The sequence below is a fragment of the Carassius carassius genome, chromosome 31 (genome assembly GCF_963082965.1).
Source record: "Carassius carassius chromosome 31, fCarCar2.1, whole genome shotgun sequence".
NCBI lineage: Eukaryota > Metazoa > Chordata > Actinopteri > Cypriniformes > Cyprinidae > Carassius > Carassius carassius.
This window is the reverse complement of record NC_081785.1, coordinates 1,003,904-1,024,255: the sequence shown is the minus strand read 5'-3', so window position 1 is coordinate 1,024,255 and position 20,352 is coordinate 1,003,904. Positions and strand designations below refer to the sequence as shown.

Sequence of the window (20,352 nt, the reverse complement as noted above, 5' to 3'; positions counted from 1 at the left end):
ACTTATTATCATACACGCAGCAAGAAACACATAAAAATCAATAAACACGGACATGTTTAAATAAAGACATTTATATATGCTATAAATATATAAGATAATTTCTAAATCATATAATAAATAAATTAACAAATGAAAAAAAATAAGCTAATGGGTAAAAACACGTACTGCACATATAATCGGAAAGCGAGTTTTGTAAAATTAAAATGTATTTAAATGTAGCTTTTTAAAATGTAGAGAAATAATATTTACTGAATAATACGATGTTTTCGGCTCTGCGCACGAACGGAAGTGGCGTCACATTAGCGCCAAACTCGAAGCCTCACCAGACGTCACCGACTGAGGAAGTAAACAAACAGTGGCAGTAGACGGTAAGATCTGTTAAAATATCTTTCTTTAATAAAATATGTGTTAATTTCTCTCAGTTTATGTTTTTTAACGTCCATTCTTATAACGTTAATTCGAGCCGTTGTAAAATAATAAACAGCAGGTAACGTTTAGTTAAATAGTCCAGGTTATTTGTGTCTGTTTCGCTAATTTGGCTAATTCTAGCACAGATTTCACCAATATAGATTTATTTTAGTCTAGATTATTATAATATTCCATAGTACAATAATAGCATACATGTTCGATTATAATAAACATGATGAGAACGAGTCAGTAAAGAAACAGAAGTGTTGATGATATTGTTGATATTGATCTCTATCAGGACGATCTGTGTCACATCGATAGCTGTATGATTCTGCTTTCAGACTTCAAAAGGTGAAGAATGAGCAGTCAGGGTTCTGCCCGAGGGTCATGGAGGGGTGGAAACAACTCTGCTGGTGGAGGAGGAGGAGGGTGGAGAGGAGGAAGAGGATGGAGTAATGGTCAGTACAGAGGGTGGAGAGGCCGCCAGTGGAGCAGAGGAGGAGGAAACTGTTCCACCAACAATACACAACATGGTAAGTGTCTTGTCAGCTATAGGTCATAGCTTGTTTATAAACAAACTACTACTATTACTAATAAAAAAATAATGTAATTTATATTTATGCATTTATCCAAAGCATCTGAGAAATTAGTAGCAGAGCCGACAATATTCATAGTACACAATACCAGGTTTTCTAGGAAATAAATTATATAATTTTGTTTTTAAGAAATTATAATTTATTTCTGAAGGATTTTTGTTACACTGACATTTACTACCAGGGTTTCTGCGGGTCTTACAAAGACGTATTTATACAAATGAAGGCTTTAAAAATCTTTTCTTTCTGCTTAAAAGTGTGTTTAAAACAGCATTAAATGTTGCATGCATTGAAAAAACAAATAACATCTTCCTCAGTATTTTTGTTTTCCATTAGAAATATCTAAACATCTTTAAATCAAGATACAGATTCCAAATGAGCATTTGAAGTCTTGAGAAGTTTAACAAAATTGTTTGCATTTATGCTTGAAACAAGATCAAATATCTATCTGGAATGAAAACTTGTTTTGCCTTTATTTAAGCTGATTTTTCTGAGCCCATTGGCCGATACTTGTTCTTGATTTAATCATGACATCACTTCATAAACGAGACTACTTAAGTCATTTTGCTTCTCAAGTACAGTAAATGTATCTTGATTTAAGAATATTTAGACATTTGCACTGGAAAACAATATTCTGATTCACCTTTTTGCTCTGTGATCAGAAAGTACTGTAAAAACAATTTCCATTATCTAGTGTTTTGACGCAGAGCTATTCAAACCTTAAGCTTTTTTTTTTTTTTTTTTGCAAAATTAGTTAAAATGTAATGGAGATCTATTGGTATTGCTTTTTTAAAACCTTGAAGCATTGCTAGCACAACACCATATTGACAAGCCTTTAAATGTACCTTTAAACCCTGCAGGAATCCTGTACCACTTCATGTGATTGATTTATGTTGTTGTTTGTGGCACAGGGTTTACTCCACAAGTTAGTCAAGTGCGTGGAAGTCAAGCAACCCTTGACATCATGTGTCCATACAAAGGATGGCGACTCTATTTTTCTGAAGGTTTTATATTTCACAATTTCCCATTATGCATTATTGACTTTTTGAATATATTTCTTAATAATAATTTTTTTTTTTCTTGGCAGTTTGTGATTTACAGGTCCTTCTCAAAAAATTAGCATACTGTGATAAAGTTCATTATTTTCCATAATGTAATGATAAAAATTAAACTTTCATATATTTTAGATTCATTGCACACCAACTGAAATATTTCAGGTCTTTTATGGTTTTAATACTGATGATTTTGGCATACAGCTCATGAAAACCCAAAATGCCTGTCTAAAAAAATTAGCATATTTCATCCGACCAATAAAAGAAAAGTGTTTTTAATACAAAAAAAGTCAACCTTCAAATAATTATGTTCAGTTATGCACTCAATACTTGGTCGGGAATCCTTTTGCAGAAATGACTGCTTCAATGCGGCGTGGCATGGAGGCAATCAGCCTGTGGCACTGCTGAGGTGTTATGGAGGCCCAGGATGCTTCGATAGCGGCCTTAAGCTCATCCAGAGTGTTGGGTCTTGTGTCTCTCAACTTTCACTTCACAATATCCCACAGATTCTCTATGGGGTTCAGGTCAGGAGAGTTGGCAGGCCAATTGAGCACAGTAATACCATGGTCAGTAAACCATTTACCAGTGGTTTTGGCACTGTGAGCAGGTGCCAGGTTGTGCTGAAAAACGAAATCTTCATCTCCATAAAGCTTTTCAGCAGATGGAAGCATGAAGTGCTCCAAAATCTCCTGATAGCTAGCTGCATTGACCCTGCCCTTAATAAAACACAGTGGACCAACACCAGCAGCTGACATGGCACCCCAGACCATCACTGACTGTGGGTACTTGACACTGGACTTCAGGCATTTTTGCATTTCCTTCTCCCCAGTCTTCCTCCAGACTCTGGCACCTTGATTTCCGAATGACATGCAAAATTTGCCCAAAAGTCCAGTGCTGCTTCTCTGTAGCCCAGGTCAGGCGCTTCTGCCGCTGTTTCTGGTTCAAAAGTGGCTTGACCTGGGGAATGCGGCACCTGTAGCCCATTTCCTGCACACGCCTGTGCACGGTGGCTCTGGATGTTTCTACTCCAGACTCAGTCCACTGCTTCTGCAGGTCCCCCAAGGTCTGGAATCGGTCCTTCTCCACAATCTTCCTCAGGGTCCGGTCACCTCTTCTCGTTGTGCAGCGTTTTTTGCCACACTTTTTCCTTCCCACAGACTTCCCACTGAGGTGCCTTGATACAGCACTCTGGGAACAGCCTGTTCATTCAGAAATTTATTTCTGTGTCTTACCCTCTTGCTTGAGGGTGTCAATGATGACCTTCTGGACAGCAGTCAGGTAGGCAGTCTTACCCATGATTGAGGTTTTGAGTAATGAACCAGGCTGGGAGTTTTTAAAAGCCTCAGGAATCTTTTGCAGGTGTTTAGAGTTAATAAGTTGATTCTGATGATTAGGTTAATAGCTTGTTTAGAGAACCTTTTCATGATATGCTAATTTTTTGAGATAGGAATTTTGGGTTTTCATGAGCTGTATGCCAAAATCATCAGTATTAAAACAATAAAATACCTGAAATATTCCAGTTGGTGTGCAATGAATCTAAAATATATGAAAGTTTAATTTTTATCATTACATTACGGAAAATAATGAACTTTATCACAATATGCTAATTTTTTGAGAAGGACCTGTACATTTGTTTCTCTTCCAGGTTTTGTCGAGAGTACACCATATGTTGAGAAGATTAAAGTGTTTGAGCGGTACTTCACATCGCAGATTGAGCTTTATGATAAGGTATCAGAATTCATAGCATGGTTCTCCCTAATTCCAGTGTTCTTTTAATTTATATTCATTTCAGTTTTTTGTTTATTATTATTTTTGTCTCTCAGGATGAGATTGAAAGGAAAGGCAGCATTTTGGTGGACTACAAAGACCTTCTGTCTAACAAACTGATTTCACACACTCTTCCTGATCTTGCTAAAGATCTTAAAGAAATGCCTGAGAAGATACTGGACTGCTTGGGTGTGGCAATTCACCAGGTGGATTTTGTGCTGTGCATTTACATAAATGTAAACATTATGTCAAAATCTCTAAAGATCTATGTTTTTCTCTGCAGGTATTGACTGTGGATCTAGAGAGACGTGCAGCAGAACTGCAGGGACAGGAAGAGCTTCCTGCTGGTCTACGGCCCATAATCAACATCCCTCATATCAGCGCCAGGTGAGACCGTTTACCTGACTATATAAGAGTCATAGCAAGTCAGAGTTATTTATAAAGCACTTTTCACAATCCACATGGGTTTAAAGCAGCTTTACAGAAAATCATGTTACTATTTAATATTAATCGTGCCTTATAGTTGCATTTATCACAATTAAACTGGGCAATAATTAATATTGTTTACATTTTTTGACGAGACAAGCAACTCACACTGACCTGTGTGAGTAAACTTTAATAACATCATTTAATATATATATATTATATATATATATACAACCCGAATTCCGGAAAAGTTGGGACGTTTTTTAAATTTTAATAAAATGAAAACTAAAGGAATTTCAAATCACATGAGCCAATATTTTATTCACAATAGAACATAGATAACGTAGCAAATGTTTAAACTGAGAAATTTTACACTTTTATCCACTTAATTAGCTCATTCAAAATTTAATGCCTGCTACAGGTCTCAAAAAAGTTGGCACGGGGGCAACAAATGGCTAAAAAAGCAAGCAGTTTTGAAAAGATTCAGCTGGGAGAACATCTAGTGATTAATAAAGTTAATTGATATTAGGTCTGTAACATGATTAGCTATAAAAGCTTTGTCTTAGAGAAGCAGAGTCTCTCAGAAGTAAAGATGGGAAGAGGCTCTCCAATCTGTGAAAGACTGCGTAAAAAAATTGTGAAAAACTTTAAAAACAATGTTCCTCAACGTCAAATTGCAAAGGCTTTGCAAATCTCATCATCTACAGTGCATAACATCATCAAAAGATTCAGAGAAACTGGAGAAATCTCTGTGCGTAAGGGACAAGGCCGGAGACCTTTATTGGATGCCCGTGGTCTTCGGGCTCTCAGACGACACTGCATCACTCATCGGCATGATTGTGTCAATGACATTACTAAATGGGCCCAGGAATACTTTCAGAAACCACTGTCGGTAAACACAATCCGCCGTGCCATCAGCAGATGCCAACTAAAGCTCTATCATGCAAAAAGGAAGCCATATGTGAACATGGTCCAGAAGCGCCGTCGTGTCCTGTGGGCCAAGGCTCATTTAAAATGGACTATTTCAAAGTGGAATAGTGTTTTATGGTCAGACGAGTCCAAATTTGACATTCTTGTTGGAAATCACGGACGCCGTGTCCTCCGGGCTAAAGAGGAGGGAGACCTTCCAGCATGTTATCAGCGTTCAGTTCAAAAGCCAGCATCTCTGATGGTATGGGGGTGCATAAGTGCATACGGTATGGGCAGCTTGCATGTTTTGGAAGGCTCTGTGAATGCTGAAAGGTATATAAAGGTTTTAGAGCAACATTTGCTTCCCTCCAAACAACGTCTATTTCAGGGAAGGCCTTGTTTATTTCAGCAGGACAATGCAAAACCACATACTGCAGCTATAACAACAGCATGGCTTCGTCGTAGAAGAGTCCGGGTGCTAACCTGGCCTGCCTGCAGTCCAGATCTTTCACCTATAGAACATTTGGCGCATCATTAAACGAAAAATAAGTCAAAGACGACCACGAACTCTTCAGCAGCTGGAAATCTATATAAGGCAAGAATGGGACCAAATTCCAACAGCAAAACTCCAGCAACTCATAGCCTCAATGCCCAGACGTCTTCAAACTGTTTTGAAAAGAAAAGGAGATGCTACACCATGGTAAACATGCCCCGTCCCAACTATTTTGAGACCTGTAGCAGAAATCAAAATTGAAATGAGCTCATTTTGTGCATAAAATTGTAAACTTTCTCAGTTTAAACATTTGCTATGTTATCTATGTTCTATTGTGAATAAAATATTGGCTCATGTGATTTGAAAGTCTTTTAGTTTTCATTTTATTAAAATTTAAAAAACGTCCCAACTTTTCCGGAATTCGGGTTGTATATATAAATCTCTAAATACTGTGCTTGTTTTCTCTCTTTTAGGGTGTATAACTACGAGCCACTGACTCCTTTGAAAAGTCTGAGAGCAAATTTATACGGCAAGTTTGTTGCGGTCAGAGGCACCGTGGTGAGAGTGAGTAACATTAAACCGCTCTGCAGAAAGCTTGCGTTCGTCTGTAACAGCTGTGGAGACACACAGAGCGTCACGCTGCCTGATGGGAAATACGCCATGCCCACTAAGGTACAGCGTGCTTCCACCTTCAGAATGTTTATACTTTTTGTTCAACAAATGATATTAGTCAAGTATTGTGCCATTTCAGCCATATGTAAAAATGCAGTGAAATCAATACAGATCAAATTTGATGTATTGCACACAGTAAATTGTATCTGTAACAACTGTTTGCTGTGTTAATGATGTCTAACATAGTTATTTATTTATTCATGTATTTAACTTTTTATTTTTTTTCCCTTCTCAGTGTTTACAGACTGAATGTCGTGGTCGGTCGTTCACTCCAAACAGAAGTTCACCTTTCACACTCACTGTCGACTGGCAGACAGTAAAGTATGTAAATGCATAATTGTGTGAATTAAAATTGATCTGAGGAGAACAAAATATTTTTCCTTTTTTTATATATGTTTTTTTCTTTCAGTGTAAATATAATATATATATATATATATATATACACTATTATACTATTTATTAAAGGTCCCGTTCTTCGTGATCCCATGTTTTAAACTTTAGTTGGTGTGTAATGTTGTTGTTAGAGTATAAATAATATCTGTAAAATTCTAAAGCTCAAAGTTCAATGCCAAGTGAGATATTTTATTTAACAGAATTCGCCTACAAAAAACGACCCGTTTGGACTACATCCCTCTAGTTCCTGCAGTAATGACATCACTAAAACAGTTTTTTTTACTAACCTCCGCCCACATGAATACACAAAAAGGGGTGTGGCCTTGTTGTGCTCCGAAGGAGAAGAGAAAAAGCTGCGTTTGTGTTAGTGGCCATGTCGTCGAAACGCTGTTATTTTCATCTCTGAGTCCAATCATCTTTGTTTGGGCTTCCCAGGGACGCTGTACTTGGAGATTAATGGTCACAATTTATGTTTAAATCGGTTCCCGAAAATTATAATCCACAAGTAAAACTATGTGCAGCACATTTTGCTGAGGACAGCTTCCTCAATCTCAATCAGTTTAATGCCGGGTTTCGCACAAAGATTATTCCTGAAAGATGGAGCAGTTCCCTCTTTGTCTGGAGAAGGCGTTGTTTATGGACCACAACCGGTAAGTGTATTTTATTATTTAAGTTGGTGCGTTTAACAGTTTCTGTAACCTATTACGTTACAGTAAACATTACAGTAAAAACGCTCCTGTGATTATAAGTACATCTCCAGCACATGCTCCTGCCCACTTGCTTCTCAAAACTAGTCCAATCGTGTTTCCAGGAGGGCAGCGCACGCTCAGCTGCTGTCGAATCACAACACAGGAACCGCTGGCACAATCACAACTCGTCACGTATTTCTGAAGGAAGGATTTTATAGTACAAGGAAGTTATCAGCCGTTTTTATGACAGTGAAAACAGCGGAATACAGATAGGTGAATTGTGTGAAAAATACTGTGTTTTTTTACACGCGAAACATGAACACGTGTTATATTGCACACTGTAAACACAAAGCTTCAAAAAAAAAGCGCGAAAAACGGGACCTTTAATATTTTTAATTTAATGTTTATATTTAAAGTTTTAGTAATTTTGTTATGTGATTTGTAATTTTTATAAATTTTTTGGTAATAATTCTATATATTTTAATTGTAGTTTTAGTAATTTTAGTACTTTTAGTTCCATTTTATTTCAGTTAAATACCTAGGCAAAATGTTAAAGAATTTTTTTTTTTTTGAATAATATATATATTTTATTTAGTTTGAACTTTGTTTTAATTAAATTGTAATAGTTTTAGTTTTCGTTAACAATATTAACACTGTTGTGAGATGTTTTAGATAACACCATTCCTGATTGGTTCCTCTTGCTGTGCTCTTCACAGGGTTCAGGAGCTGATGTCAGGTGACCAGCGTGAGTCCGGCCGGATCCCACGCACTATTGAATGTGAGCTCACGCAGGACCTCGTGGACAGCTGTGTGCCTGGAGACATGGTCACCATCACAGGGGTCATTAAAGTGTCCAATGAAGAGGGTACGAGACATTGTCCACACTGGCAGTGCAACGATCTTTAGAAAGCTAGTGCTACATAGATTCTGAAAAGGCACCTTTATTATTAACAGCTGGTGGATTATCATCCATTTAGTGTCTCAGAAATAAGGGCTTAACAGAAACAAATCATATTCAAGTCCAGCAAACTTCTGCTAGTGCTATTTTTACATCTGACCTCAGTGAGCCGTACAAACAGGACAGCCTCGGGTGGCCTTCTGTCCAACTCAGTTTGTACATGATCGTCACATTCACTGAGCAGAAAGGATCATAGTGTTGTGTTTGTGTCATACCCTCCACATAATATCATTATTTAAAGTGGAATTTATTTGAGTGCCTATTTACATTAAATGCAAATAGCCTGACACAAGGCCACTATCTTACACTAAGTATAAATAGCATATAACTACTATTTATAATGCTTTTATTTAAATTTTTCTATTTTGCTATTTACTCTTAGTGTAAACTTGCTTTGATTCCAGAATGTCCAAAAACGCTAGTTGAAGGTGAACAGACTGCTTTTTTTTTTTTTTTTTTTTTTTGGACAACAGCATTAAAATATTAAGTCACTTTTTCCAAGACTGCTGTTTCCTGTTCAGGGTTTTTATTTAATTCTTTCTTCAGGAAATGGCAGAAACAAGAAGGACAAGTGCATGTTCCTGTTGTACATCCAGGCGAATTCAGTCAGCAACTCAAAGGGTCAGAAAAGCAAAGCGGCGTCTGACTCTGAGGGCCAGGGACCTTCAGTTGAGTTCTCCATCAAAGATCTCTACGCCATCCAAGAGATTCAAGCTCAAGAGGACTTATTCAAACTCATAGTGAAGTGAGTAACATGCAGATCTTATAACATGTTGCATATATTAGAAGTCAAGAAGCTGATGTGACTTTGTCAATTTGATTGCAGCTCTCTTTGTCCTGCCATTTATGGCCATTTGGTGAGTCTCCAAATTCACAGTATGTTCTAATTTAACTGTGATGAGTGTTATGCATCACTTGGTGTTCATATGTTACTGAGCTCATTTCATAACGATGAACATATCGCAGTTGAGAAGTAAAATTTGACCGCTATCTCTGTTTTCTCAGCTTGTCAAAGCAGGGCTGGCTCTGACTCTGTTTGGTGGATGTCAAAAGTATGTTGATGATAAAAATCGCATCCCAATAAGAGGAGACCCGCATATTCTCATCGTTGGAGACCCTGGACTTGGTAAAAGTCAGATGTTACAGGTGCATGATCTTACAAGTCCCTCTGATGCATTTATGAGTGACAGATGAGTTGAAGTTTATCTAAATGCCATATCTGAGCTGTTGTTGTCGTGTGTGTGTCCAGGCCGTGTGTAACGTGGCTCCTCGGGGCGTATATGTTTGTGGAAACACGACCACCACCTCAGGACTGACTGTATCTCTGTCCCGGGACAGTGGATCGGGAGATTACGCTCTTGAGGCAGGAGCGCTGGTGCTGGGAGATCAAGGTTGTTAACGTATAACATGTACATCTAAATCAATTTAGGATCCAAACATGGAAGGGTGATTCCTGGGAATGTAAGATTTAACATTTTCTCCAGGTATCTGTTGTATTGATGAGTTTGATAAGATGGGCAGCCAGCATCAGGCTCTTCTGGAGGCCATGGAGCAGCAGAGCATCAGTCTGGCTAAAGCTGGGATTGTGTGCACACTTCCTGCTCGAACCTCCATCATTGCAGCGGCCAATCCAGTCGGAGGGCATTACAATAAAGCCAAGACTGTCTCTGAGAACCTGAAGTGAGTGTATGCCTGTAATACTACTAATGCTTTAGTTAGACGTTGATTATAGAGTTAACTGGGTTTAAGAAAAGCAACAATGAACGTCAGATTTGAGAGCGAGGGAAGACACTAGAGTCAGAAACTGTGGTTCAATGTGTGCCTGTAGAATGGGAAGCGCGCTGCTGTCCAGGTTTGATCTGGTCTTCATCTTGTTGGACACCCCTAACGAGGACCACGACCACCTGCTGTCCGAACACGTGATGGCCTTGCGTGCAGGAAAGAACGGTGCGATCAGCAGTGCTGCGGTCACACGCTACAGCACGCAGGAGTCCAGCATCTCCATTCTGGAGGTGTCCTCGGAGAAACCCCTCGCTGACACACTCAAAGTAATGTCACTTCATTTAGTTTTTTTCTTACTGTAAAAGATTTCATTTGTTAAAGGCATAGTTCTGAAAATTCTGTAATCGTTTACTCACCCTCCACTTGTTCTAAAACAACAAAAAAAGATATTTTATGTTGTGACCAGTTGAGTTTTTTTAACTATCATAGTAAGTTTTTCTTCATACTATGTAATTATGACAGAATACAATTTCTTCTACAATCTCTCTAACATGAACTAACGATTAATTTTTTTTAAAGCATGCATTAATCTAATTTAATGTTCATTTCAATGCTAAAATATTGTAAACTATTGATTATTGTTAGTTCATGTTCATGTTATTATTAATTATTATTTTTATTTTCCATTTTTATTTCATCATTTCAGCTCCTTTAAGTAATATTAACAGATACAACCTGTGATTTTAATAATGCATTAAGTTAACATTGAAATGAACGTTAAATAAGATTAATGGATGCTTTAAAACAAGTTTTCATCATCATCTCATATTAAAGTATTAGTTCACCCAAAACATTGTATTCTGTCATCTGAATTCCATAGTATGGTAAAAATAAATTACTATGGTAGTTTAAAAAAAATACTATGGAAGTAAATGGCTACCGTCACAACATTCTTTTAAAATATCTTCTTTTGTTGGTTTGGAACAAGTGGAGGTGAGTAAATGATGACAGAATCTTCAGAACTATATCTTTAACAAATGAAATCTTTTTTTTTAGCTAATGCATAACTAATATAAAAAATTATTGACTTAATGTATGCTGTACAAAATGTTTTTTTTTTTTTTTCAATGCACCAAACACTATTAGTGCTGTACAGCTGTACTAATGTTAATCTCTCTTTGTCCGTAGCTGGTTCCAGGAGAGGCATTTGACCCCATCCCTCACCAGCTTTTGCGGAAGTACGTGGGCTACGCCCGCCACTACGTTCACCCCACTCTCTCTGCAGAGGCTGCACAGGTGCTGCAGGACTTTTATTTGGAGCTGCGCAAACAGAACCAGACGGCCGACAGCACACCCATCACCACCCGCCAGCTGGAGTCCCTCATCCGACTCACAGAGGTGACCCAAATCACCACAGGATGACCGCGATATTAGATCAGTTCTACTGAAGACATCACAACACTTACTACACTCTGTGTTTGTTTTATTATTCTTTTTATTTCAAATAGATGATTTTTCTTTCCTGTGGTGACGTTGCCTGTTCCTGTTCTTTTTTTTAAATGGTCAAAAGCCTTTAATTTACATCAAAGCCACATTGCATCAAAACCATGAGTTAGTGTTTGCATTTTGAAAATACAATAAATCTTTCTATTTTTCTATTTGAATGTTTAAAATGCAGTAATTGTGTATATATATATATATATATATATATATATATATATATATATATATATATGTATATGTATGTATATGTGTGTTTGTGTGTTTGTGAGTGTGTGTGTGTGTGTGTGTGTGTGTGTATGAATTCAGTTATTTTAAATTGTAACAATATTTCACAATATTACTGTTTTACTGTATTTTGGATCAAATAAATGTGGCCTTGGTGAGCAGAAGAGACTTCTTTTAAAAACATTTAAACATCTTAATTTTTATCAGTATCTTTGGTCTGTTTTCTATTTTTTCAGACATGCACTAAGTGATTTCATTAGGTCTAAATAATAAATGTAGGGTCTCTGCATGACAATCAGAAGGTTTTCTCTCTATCTGCAGGCCAGAGCTCGTGTTGAGCTCAGAGAAAAAGCTACGCAAAGTGATGCAGAGGATGTCGTGGAGATCATGAAACACAGGTGACTCAAACGCTGCATTCTCTTTAAGTTACATAGAAAGATGGGGATGATGTGTTATGATTGTGACTAAATAGTGCAGATTTATGTAGAACCAAATCAAATTGAAATATTGAAAAAATGCTAGTTTTTGCAAGCTACTGAACTTGTCTGCATTGCTTTTTAATCTCTTTGTACATCCTCAAATTTATATGGCACTCTCAGTTTATACTTCCTTAATTGATTAAAAAAGAAATAGTCAATCCATGCTACAAAATGCACTCGTTTTTCTGTGTTCAGCTTGGCCGACACTTACTCTGATGAGTTTGGCCGTCTGGATTTCGACCGCTCTCAGCTGGGCTCTGGGATGAGTAACCGCTCCAAAGTCAAGAAATTTGTCACGGCGTTAAACAAACTCTCTGAACGCACCAGCAAAAGCATGTTTGAGTTCCAGGAGCTACGACAGCTCGCCAAAGATCTGCAAATACAGGTCAACTTCATTGACGTCACATACCATGCTGTCAGATGATGCATTTACATTTTTTAATGCTCTTCCCAATTCTTTTTTCTCAGGTTGTGGATTTCGAGGGCTTCATCGGTGCGCTCAATGAGCAGGGTTACCTTCTGAAGAAAGGCCACAGGACCTATCAGCTTCAAACCATATAAATCAGCCACCTTTATGATGTTTTACACACTTCCTGTCTCGCACTGTTGTGTTTGTTTTTTAACGCAACACATATTGTATTTATAACACACAGTTTAATGTATGTTTACATGGTGCTTCAGTATTTCCATGTTATGAAATGTACATTGTTGTCATGTACACAAATACACACAAATTTGTCTTATAAATAGTATTTTCCTATACATACTATGTACAAAATCAAACAGTAACCACATTTATGAACAATGTTGAAATAGTTTTGTATTGTAGGCTGTGTCCTTTCAGCAGATGCTCCTGTGTTCAATGCTGAAGTCTGTTTAGTAACTTTATACCATTATCGGTAACAGTAAAAATGTCCAGCCAATAAATGTAAATACAACAGATTAAAAACAAAAGAACATGCTAATGCATATCAATGCTGTATTCATTATAAAAAGCCATCTAAATAAAGAAAACAAAAATAAGTGACAGATTCTAAAAGTAATTACGATTATCTATTATGGCATGTCACGTTACATTTATTAGATGTATTCTACTATTAATGTTTAATTTTATTAGTTTATGAAACAGTTTTGTGAATATTAAAAATAAATTTTACAGCGTTACATTTAATGTTGCACTCCTCCCCCAACCAAAATCAAGAATATATTATATGTTATATAACGTAATATGTCGCATTTTATAGACTGCGTTCAATTATTATTATTTTTTTAGAGCGCGTTCCCTTTAATTACCCGCCCCCTTTTGACAACTGTCGTAAACATTCAGATCGGAACACGGCATGTTAGAAACGTGGGTCGACAGATATGAATGTCTCAAAAATAACATAATATGAACGAACTAATTTCGAAATATGCTACTGCTTTCTCGGTTGGACAGTTCGGGGATATCTATAATTTAGTTTTCTTGCGCTAAAGCCGCTGACATGTTTTTGGCAGCTTGTAGGAAGAGCTGGTCGAGCTGTGTTAAAGGACACACACACAGACTGACTGCCAGCACTGCTGCCACCTGCCACAAAACACCTGCAAACCTCTCGCTGAAGAACACTAACGTTACATCACCCCTGCGATGGCTGCAGAGACTGAAGAGAGCAGATCTGGACCTTCACAGAGCTGACCCTCTCTGTAGATCAAAACTACAGACACATCCCTGGAGACTCAGCAATGCTTTCAGTCTCTACTGCACTGAAGCATCTAGAAAACCAGGCTTGGGAGACAAAAAACCTGCTAAAAGGGATGAAGATCAAGCAGACGCTTCCTCTGAAGAACATTTCCAGTTTAAAGAGCTGGTGAGCGGATCAGGCGCATTATTGAACCTTTTATTTGACCTTTTGACACTTGTTTTAACCTTGGGATCAAGTAGATTACAGGAGGGTCAGAGAAAGAATAGTGTAGAAATGTGGAACTAGATTAAACTTTGTTAAAATAATAATAATAAACAAAAGTAAATTAGTGTAAAATATGAATTGTCTGAATAATTGCATTAAAAAGGATTAATCATTAATAACATTATTACTGTTCAATATAAAGTAAACAATAAAAAAAGATTAAAATGAACACAAATAATGCATATATCATTATAAATAATAATAATCCGACTAAAATACCATTTTTTTTTTTTGTTCAAAATTATATTTGAAATGGGAATGCTTTATAGTATACCAGTGTAAATTAGTCCATTCTAGTTAGTTTTTGTCTTTATTTTCAATCTAGATCTATACATTTATCAATTTCTTTTTATCAAAAAGTATTTAGTTTATTGATGTATGTCTTGATTTATTTATGTTTCTTAAATTAAAATATATTTAAATAAAAATTCCCCCCAAAAACAAAGTTTATGCTTAAATCAAGAAAAGAAAAAAAAAGTTATTTTTCCTTTGAATAACATGTATTTTTCGTTTTCTTTTTTTTTAACAAGACTTAGTATTTTATGTTATTTTGCATTTCGGAAAACAAGAAAAATAGTTATTTTTATTTTGTTCATTTTACAGTGAAGGATGCACACTTATGAACAGATTATTTAGCTAAACAAATTTGTACAGTTTGAATACAAGTCAGCAGATTTACTGTTTACAAGAAAAGACAAAAAATTTTAACACTAATTAGCACTAGTGCATCATGTGCATAGTTAACATGGTCGGCCACGGAAACAACATTCATGCATTTTAAGTGTTCATAAAATACTTTTCTTCTTGCATATATTCATTATGTCACGTAATGTCCTCCATTGGCAGTATGAGAATCCATGGACGATCCCTAATTACCTCTGTGTTGCCCGGATCGTTCTGTCTCCTGTCCTGGGATACTTAATCATGGAGCAGTACTTCCACGTCTCTCTGGGGCTTTTTGTTCTGGCTGGAGCTACAGACCTGGTAGAATAAAGCAAATATGATCTGTGGTGCTTGATCGTTTTATTTCAAGGCTTAATGCAGTGTGTCCTTAAGCTGATGTTGTTTTATTGATCATTGGTTTCTCCTTCAGTTGGACGGCTACATCGCACGTAACTGGCCCAATCAGAAGTCGGCTCTGGGCAGCGCTCTGGATCCATTGGCTGATAAGATTCTTATCAGTGTTCTTTACATCAGTCTGACATATGCACAACTCATCCCAGGTGAGATGAACACATCATGAGAATTCCCTTATTGCATTTTGACCAGCAGACCCAGGTTTAAAGAGATAGTTCCCCCCAAAATAAAGTTTTGCTTCATACACATCGTACACTTAGAACAGGAAGAATCCTCCTCGAGGAAGCTGTGGTTAAGTGTCACAATCTTGGTTTAGTTGTGTTCTTATATTTCCCTTCATGAGGCTACATCAGTCCATATTTACTTAGCAACTCAAGATCTCAGAAAACACAGATAAATCAAACGGTCTTTAATAAGCAGCGTCTTGTGTTTCCTCACAGCTCCACTGACAGCACTCATCATCTCCAGAGATGTAGCACTGATTGCTGCTGTTTTTTATGTACGGTTTAAAACCGTTCCACCTCCAGTAAGTCTTCAGCTTTCATTCATTCCTTTGGTGCTTTATTGTCACATTGTGATTAGCTGTTTAAAAGAAATGCAATGGAGTGCAACAGTCAGGTTCTGAGTCTGACAGTGAAAATCAGATGCACACAAGTCGAAATATTTGAATAATCATGATCAGAACAATCACTGCTTATGCATGCAGTAAACGTTAGATATGTTGTTTCTACATACACAATCAACATCTTTAAATCAGTAGGTTTTAATGCAGTTGTCATTTGCAATGTTTAATCGGACTGTAGTTTTTTCCTTTATTGATGCACTGTGTAGTCAGAATTGTGTTTTAGTGTTACACTGCTTTATTTTCTGCGGATCTGTGTGTTTTACAGGTCACGGGGTAACAATTTTTCACATGCTAGAAGTTAAAAGTGCCTAGAATTATTATTACTGTTTATGGAATGATTTCCATCACATTATTTGTCTTTATTGTCTGTTCAGGTGACACTCAGTAAATTCTTCAACCCGTGTTACACCACTGCCCGGCTGAAACCAACACTCATCAGCAAGGTGTTTACCAAAACTAAGATTTCTCTCTTCATAAAACCTTGTTGTAATGCATGTATTAGTTCTCATTTTTTAATCAATTAAATAAAATTTGAATAATCAAAAAGTATGTGTAATAAGTTGAATTAAAATTTTTTTTTTAGCAAAGTTATAATTTATAAACAATAATATATTTTACATGTAAAAAATGTTTTAACATTTAAGCATTTTTTTTTTTTTTTTTTTTAGAAATTTAGTTTTTTATTTAATTTATGATTTAATAAACATTTATAAAAAGAAATACACATTTAAAAACTGTTTTATAAAACGGTGGTAATCAAATGAAGGCATAATCATTAACGATTAAATTATTTTTTTTAAATGTGATCAAATGCGATCAAATGTAATGCTTCAAATGTAACATCTTTTTATTACAGAAGTTTACTGTTAATTGTGATATTCCATAAAAATACAATTTTAATAGTTCATTATTATTATTATTACTACTACTACTACTTTAAGAAACACATTCTACTGTACAATGGTAATATATTTTCATCAGCATGGTCCTAATATGTCATTTTTTTTTTTTTTACGGTTTTCGTAATGTTTCACTTTGCATTTTTCCCAAAATCTGATTTGATTGACTCTGAACCAGGAATGCATGTATATATCTTTAATGCATGAATATTTGATTCTTCTGGCCAATGATAACTATTGTGATGGTCATTATTATTATAAATATATATATTGTTTTGTTTGAAAAAAAAGCTGCTGTTAATATAGAAAACTGTGTGTGTGTGTGTGTGTGTGTGTTTCAGATGAACACGGGTGTGCAGTTGTTTCTGGTGGCGGCGTCTCTGGCTGCGCCGGTGTTTCACTACACCGACAGTGTTTTACTGCAGTCACTGTGGTGAGCTTTCACTGCTCCAGTCTCAATCACATCCTCACATCAATCATCTGTGCATTGACTCCAGTTAAATAAATTTGTTTGCAGGTACATCACCGCTCTGACGACCGCAGCATCTGGTTACAGTTACTATCATTACGGTAAAAAGACCGTTGAGGTGCTGAACAAGACAAAGTAGTTGTACAGTCATCTGAGATTGAGCTTCGACCAAGACGTTTGGATAATCAGTCTTTATGCAGAATGGAAATTGATGCCCGGCTCTATCTTTTGTAATTGAGTCACGTTAGTCTGTGCGAAGACAAAAATGATTAATATTTTTGATTATGATATTAAATCCATGTGTTGTCACTTCTGATCGTTATATGGTTTGCATATAACTTTTTTTAAAATCACTTTTAATGAACTTTGGGTCAACTTTCAGAATAAAAATGGACATCAAAAACACATTTGTGCGTATAGTGTGTCTACAATAGTGAGAGTGTAGATTGATCTTTACTGAGTCATTAGCGTTTTTGATTCATTTCTTACCAATCCTTTTTGACAGTATACTTTTTTACATAAGAAGAGTCTAAAAATATGAATGTTATCTAGGAGTAAAGTCCAAATTGCACATGAATTTCCCCAAGTAAAAAACAAGTTACTTTAATGTAAAAACCTATCTCCTTTTGAACTACCGTAGCTGGTTTAGACAAGATTATAAAACTATAAATAATATGAGATTAATGCAATGTTTAAGTACATTCAATTTTACATTTTACACTGACTAATAGGTTTCTATGAACTACCGATGTTTTATCTTTATAAAATGTTTTATCATTTTTGTTTGTTTTGAGCATTTTGAATCTTTTTTTTTTTTTTTTTGAGCAAGTCATGTATGTTTTCAAAATCCTTCAATGCCTTTATTTTATTTTATTCCATTGCTTTGATATATTTGTTTTACTGATGTACTGACAGTGTTATTTTAATGTTTAATATGTCATTTTTAACAAATATGTATTGTTTTATATATATTTTATTATCATTTTTTTATTAATATTGCCAACTTGTTTTTTATTTATTTAAATATGTATATATTCATTTATGTAGTTAGTTTTTAATTTTAGTAATTTTAGTAAACATTTACCCATTTATATATATATATATATATATATATAACTTTATCTCAATTAACATTTATTTTATTAAAATTTAAGTGTATATATATATATATATATATATATATATATATATTTAGTTTTAGTTAACATTAATAACATTGTGCATTGATTTAATTGAATGGATTCTATCAAAAATTTATTAATATTTTAATTTGGTTGTGGATGAGCACATTAATTCATAAAATCGAATATATTTTATAAATGGACAAAGTTCTGGCCAATAGTAGGAATTTGTATTGCACACTCACTCAACTATGCAGGTAAGGTTTAAGAATATATAGAACTTATTACTTTTTTTTTTTTTTTTTACTGAACTTTTATTTGGAGAACATTTTCCATTAAGTTCCTCTGTATGAGCCAGTTCTTCTAGCATGCAGCTGCTAATGAAAAGGTATGTTTCTCCACATGAGTTCTTTCTATGGGTTGAAGAATGCTGGGTTGGGGATAGAGATTAACTGGGTGAGATGTGGGTTCTCCACCAATGCTTTCTTACACTGTTTATACGGACAGAAGCTCAGTGTTGCCACAATCAGCATCAGGACTCCACACACCACTAACAGACTGCAGAAAAACCCCTCTGTGTTTAAACCCATCCAGACCGAGGTGCATTCAGGGCCTGATGATCCTGCGGCGTTGCAAGGGTCAAAGCTGCAGTTCGTAGACTCTGTTGTGTTTCGTCCATCTTCCTGATTTTTATGCTCCACCTCATCCACTATCATAGGACTCTGTGTTGGTGTTTTGGTCGAGAACTTTGTTTCTTCCGGTGAACTTAGAGATTGTTGGAGTGGTTGCTGTACTTGATTCCAGAGATGTTGGAATGAAAACTAGTGAGGACTGATTCAGAAACTGCAGTCGATGACACTGGGAGAGTGGTTTCTGAACTGGAGTTAAAGACGTCCATATGAAAACACATCATTTGTTTGTAATGCTTTACATTTTAAGCAAAACTCACGAATTGTAGTGTGTTGTTAACTACAAGTATATACTGCAGGCCGAGAGAGAGAGTTTGTCTAAGATTTGTTTTTATGTTTTTGAATGAAGTCTCTTCTGGTCACCAAGTGTGCATTTATTTGATCAAAATTACAGTAAAAAAAATTCTATATGAATATATAGAAAAATGTAATGTAAAGCTGATATTTCAGCATCATTCCTCCAGTATTCAGTGTCACATGATCCTCCAGAAATCGTTCTAATATGATGATTTGCTGCTCAAGAAACATTTCTGATTATTATCAATGCAGATTGTGCTGCTTCAGATTTTTGTGGAAACTTTGATTCAGTTTATTCTGCAGGAATCTTTTATGAGGCTAATAGAAACTTAAAAAGAATGGCATTTATTTGAAAATTGAAATATTTTGCAACATTATGCATATATTTACTGTCACTTTTGATCAAATTAATGTTTCCTTGCTGAAAAAAAAGTATTAATTTCATAACATTCATTAATTACATTTTTTTTTTTTAAATCTTACTGATCTCAATATTTCAGTAGTAATAGCTCTCTCTCTCTCTCTCTCTCTCTCTCTCTCTCTCTCTCTCTCCCTTTATATATATATATATATATATATATATATATAGTACAGACCAAAAGTTTGGACACACCTTCTCATTCAAAGAGTTTTCTTTATTTTCATGACTATGAAAATTGTAGATTCACACTGAAGGCATCAAAACTATGAATTAACACATGTGGAATTATATATGGAATTATATACATAACAAAAAAGTGTGAAACAACTGAAAATGTCATATTGTAGGTTCTTGAAAGTAGCCACCTTTTGCTTTGATTACTGCTTTGCACACTCTTGGCATTCTCTTGATGAGCTTCAAGAGGTAGTCACCTGAAATGATCTTCCAACAATCTTGAAGGAGTTCCCCGAGAGATGCTTAGCACTTGTTGGCCCTTTTGCCTTCTGTCTGCGGTCCAGC

The 20,352-nt window shown here is 35.7% G+C and overlaps 2 protein-coding genes across 3 annotated transcripts; both read left to right on the top strand.

Annotated features, from left to right (window-relative positions):
• Window positions 1–293: 293 nt before the first annotated feature.
• Window positions 294–13,312, top strand: mcm8 (minichromosome maintenance 8 homologous recombination repair factor). 2 transcript variants are annotated; one of them, XM_059518404.1, is made up of 19 exons: window positions 294–368; window positions 750–941; window positions 1,913–2,005; window positions 3,699–3,781; window positions 3,877–4,026; window positions 4,104–4,207; window positions 6,122–6,320; window positions 6,556–6,641; window positions 8,119–8,267; window positions 8,907–9,105; window positions 9,187–9,217; window positions 9,366–9,506; window positions 9,610–9,751; window positions 9,845–10,040; window positions 10,189–10,408; window positions 11,271–11,480; window positions 12,132–12,208; window positions 12,485–12,674; window positions 12,758–13,312. In XM_059518404.1, the coding sequence occupies exons 2-19, from the start codon at window positions 767–769 to the stop codon at window positions 12,848–12,850; spliced, it is 2,538 nt and encodes an 845-aa protein (XP_059374387.1). In that variant the 5' UTR covers window positions 294–368; window positions 750–766; the 3' UTR covers window positions 12,851–13,312. The 2 variants fall into 2 exon arrangements, with proteins under 2 accessions (XP_059374387.1, XP_059374388.1); XM_059518405.1 differs by lacking the exon at window positions 294–368 and adding an exon at window positions 370–487.
• A 284-nt stretch (window positions 13,313–13,596) lies between these two features.
• Window positions 13,597–17,710, top strand: crls1 (cardiolipin synthase 1). Its single transcript, XM_059518406.1, has 7 exons — window positions 13,597–14,136; window positions 15,082–15,219; window positions 15,329–15,458; window positions 15,753–15,838; window positions 16,312–16,380; window positions 17,178–17,269; window positions 17,354–17,710. Exons 1-7 carry the CDS (start codon window positions 13,774–13,776, stop codon window positions 17,442–17,444), a joined length of 969 nt encoding a protein of 322 aa, XP_059374389.1. The 5' UTR covers window positions 13,597–13,773; the 3' UTR covers window positions 17,445–17,710.
• Window positions 17,711–20,352: the final 2,642 nt, after the last annotated feature.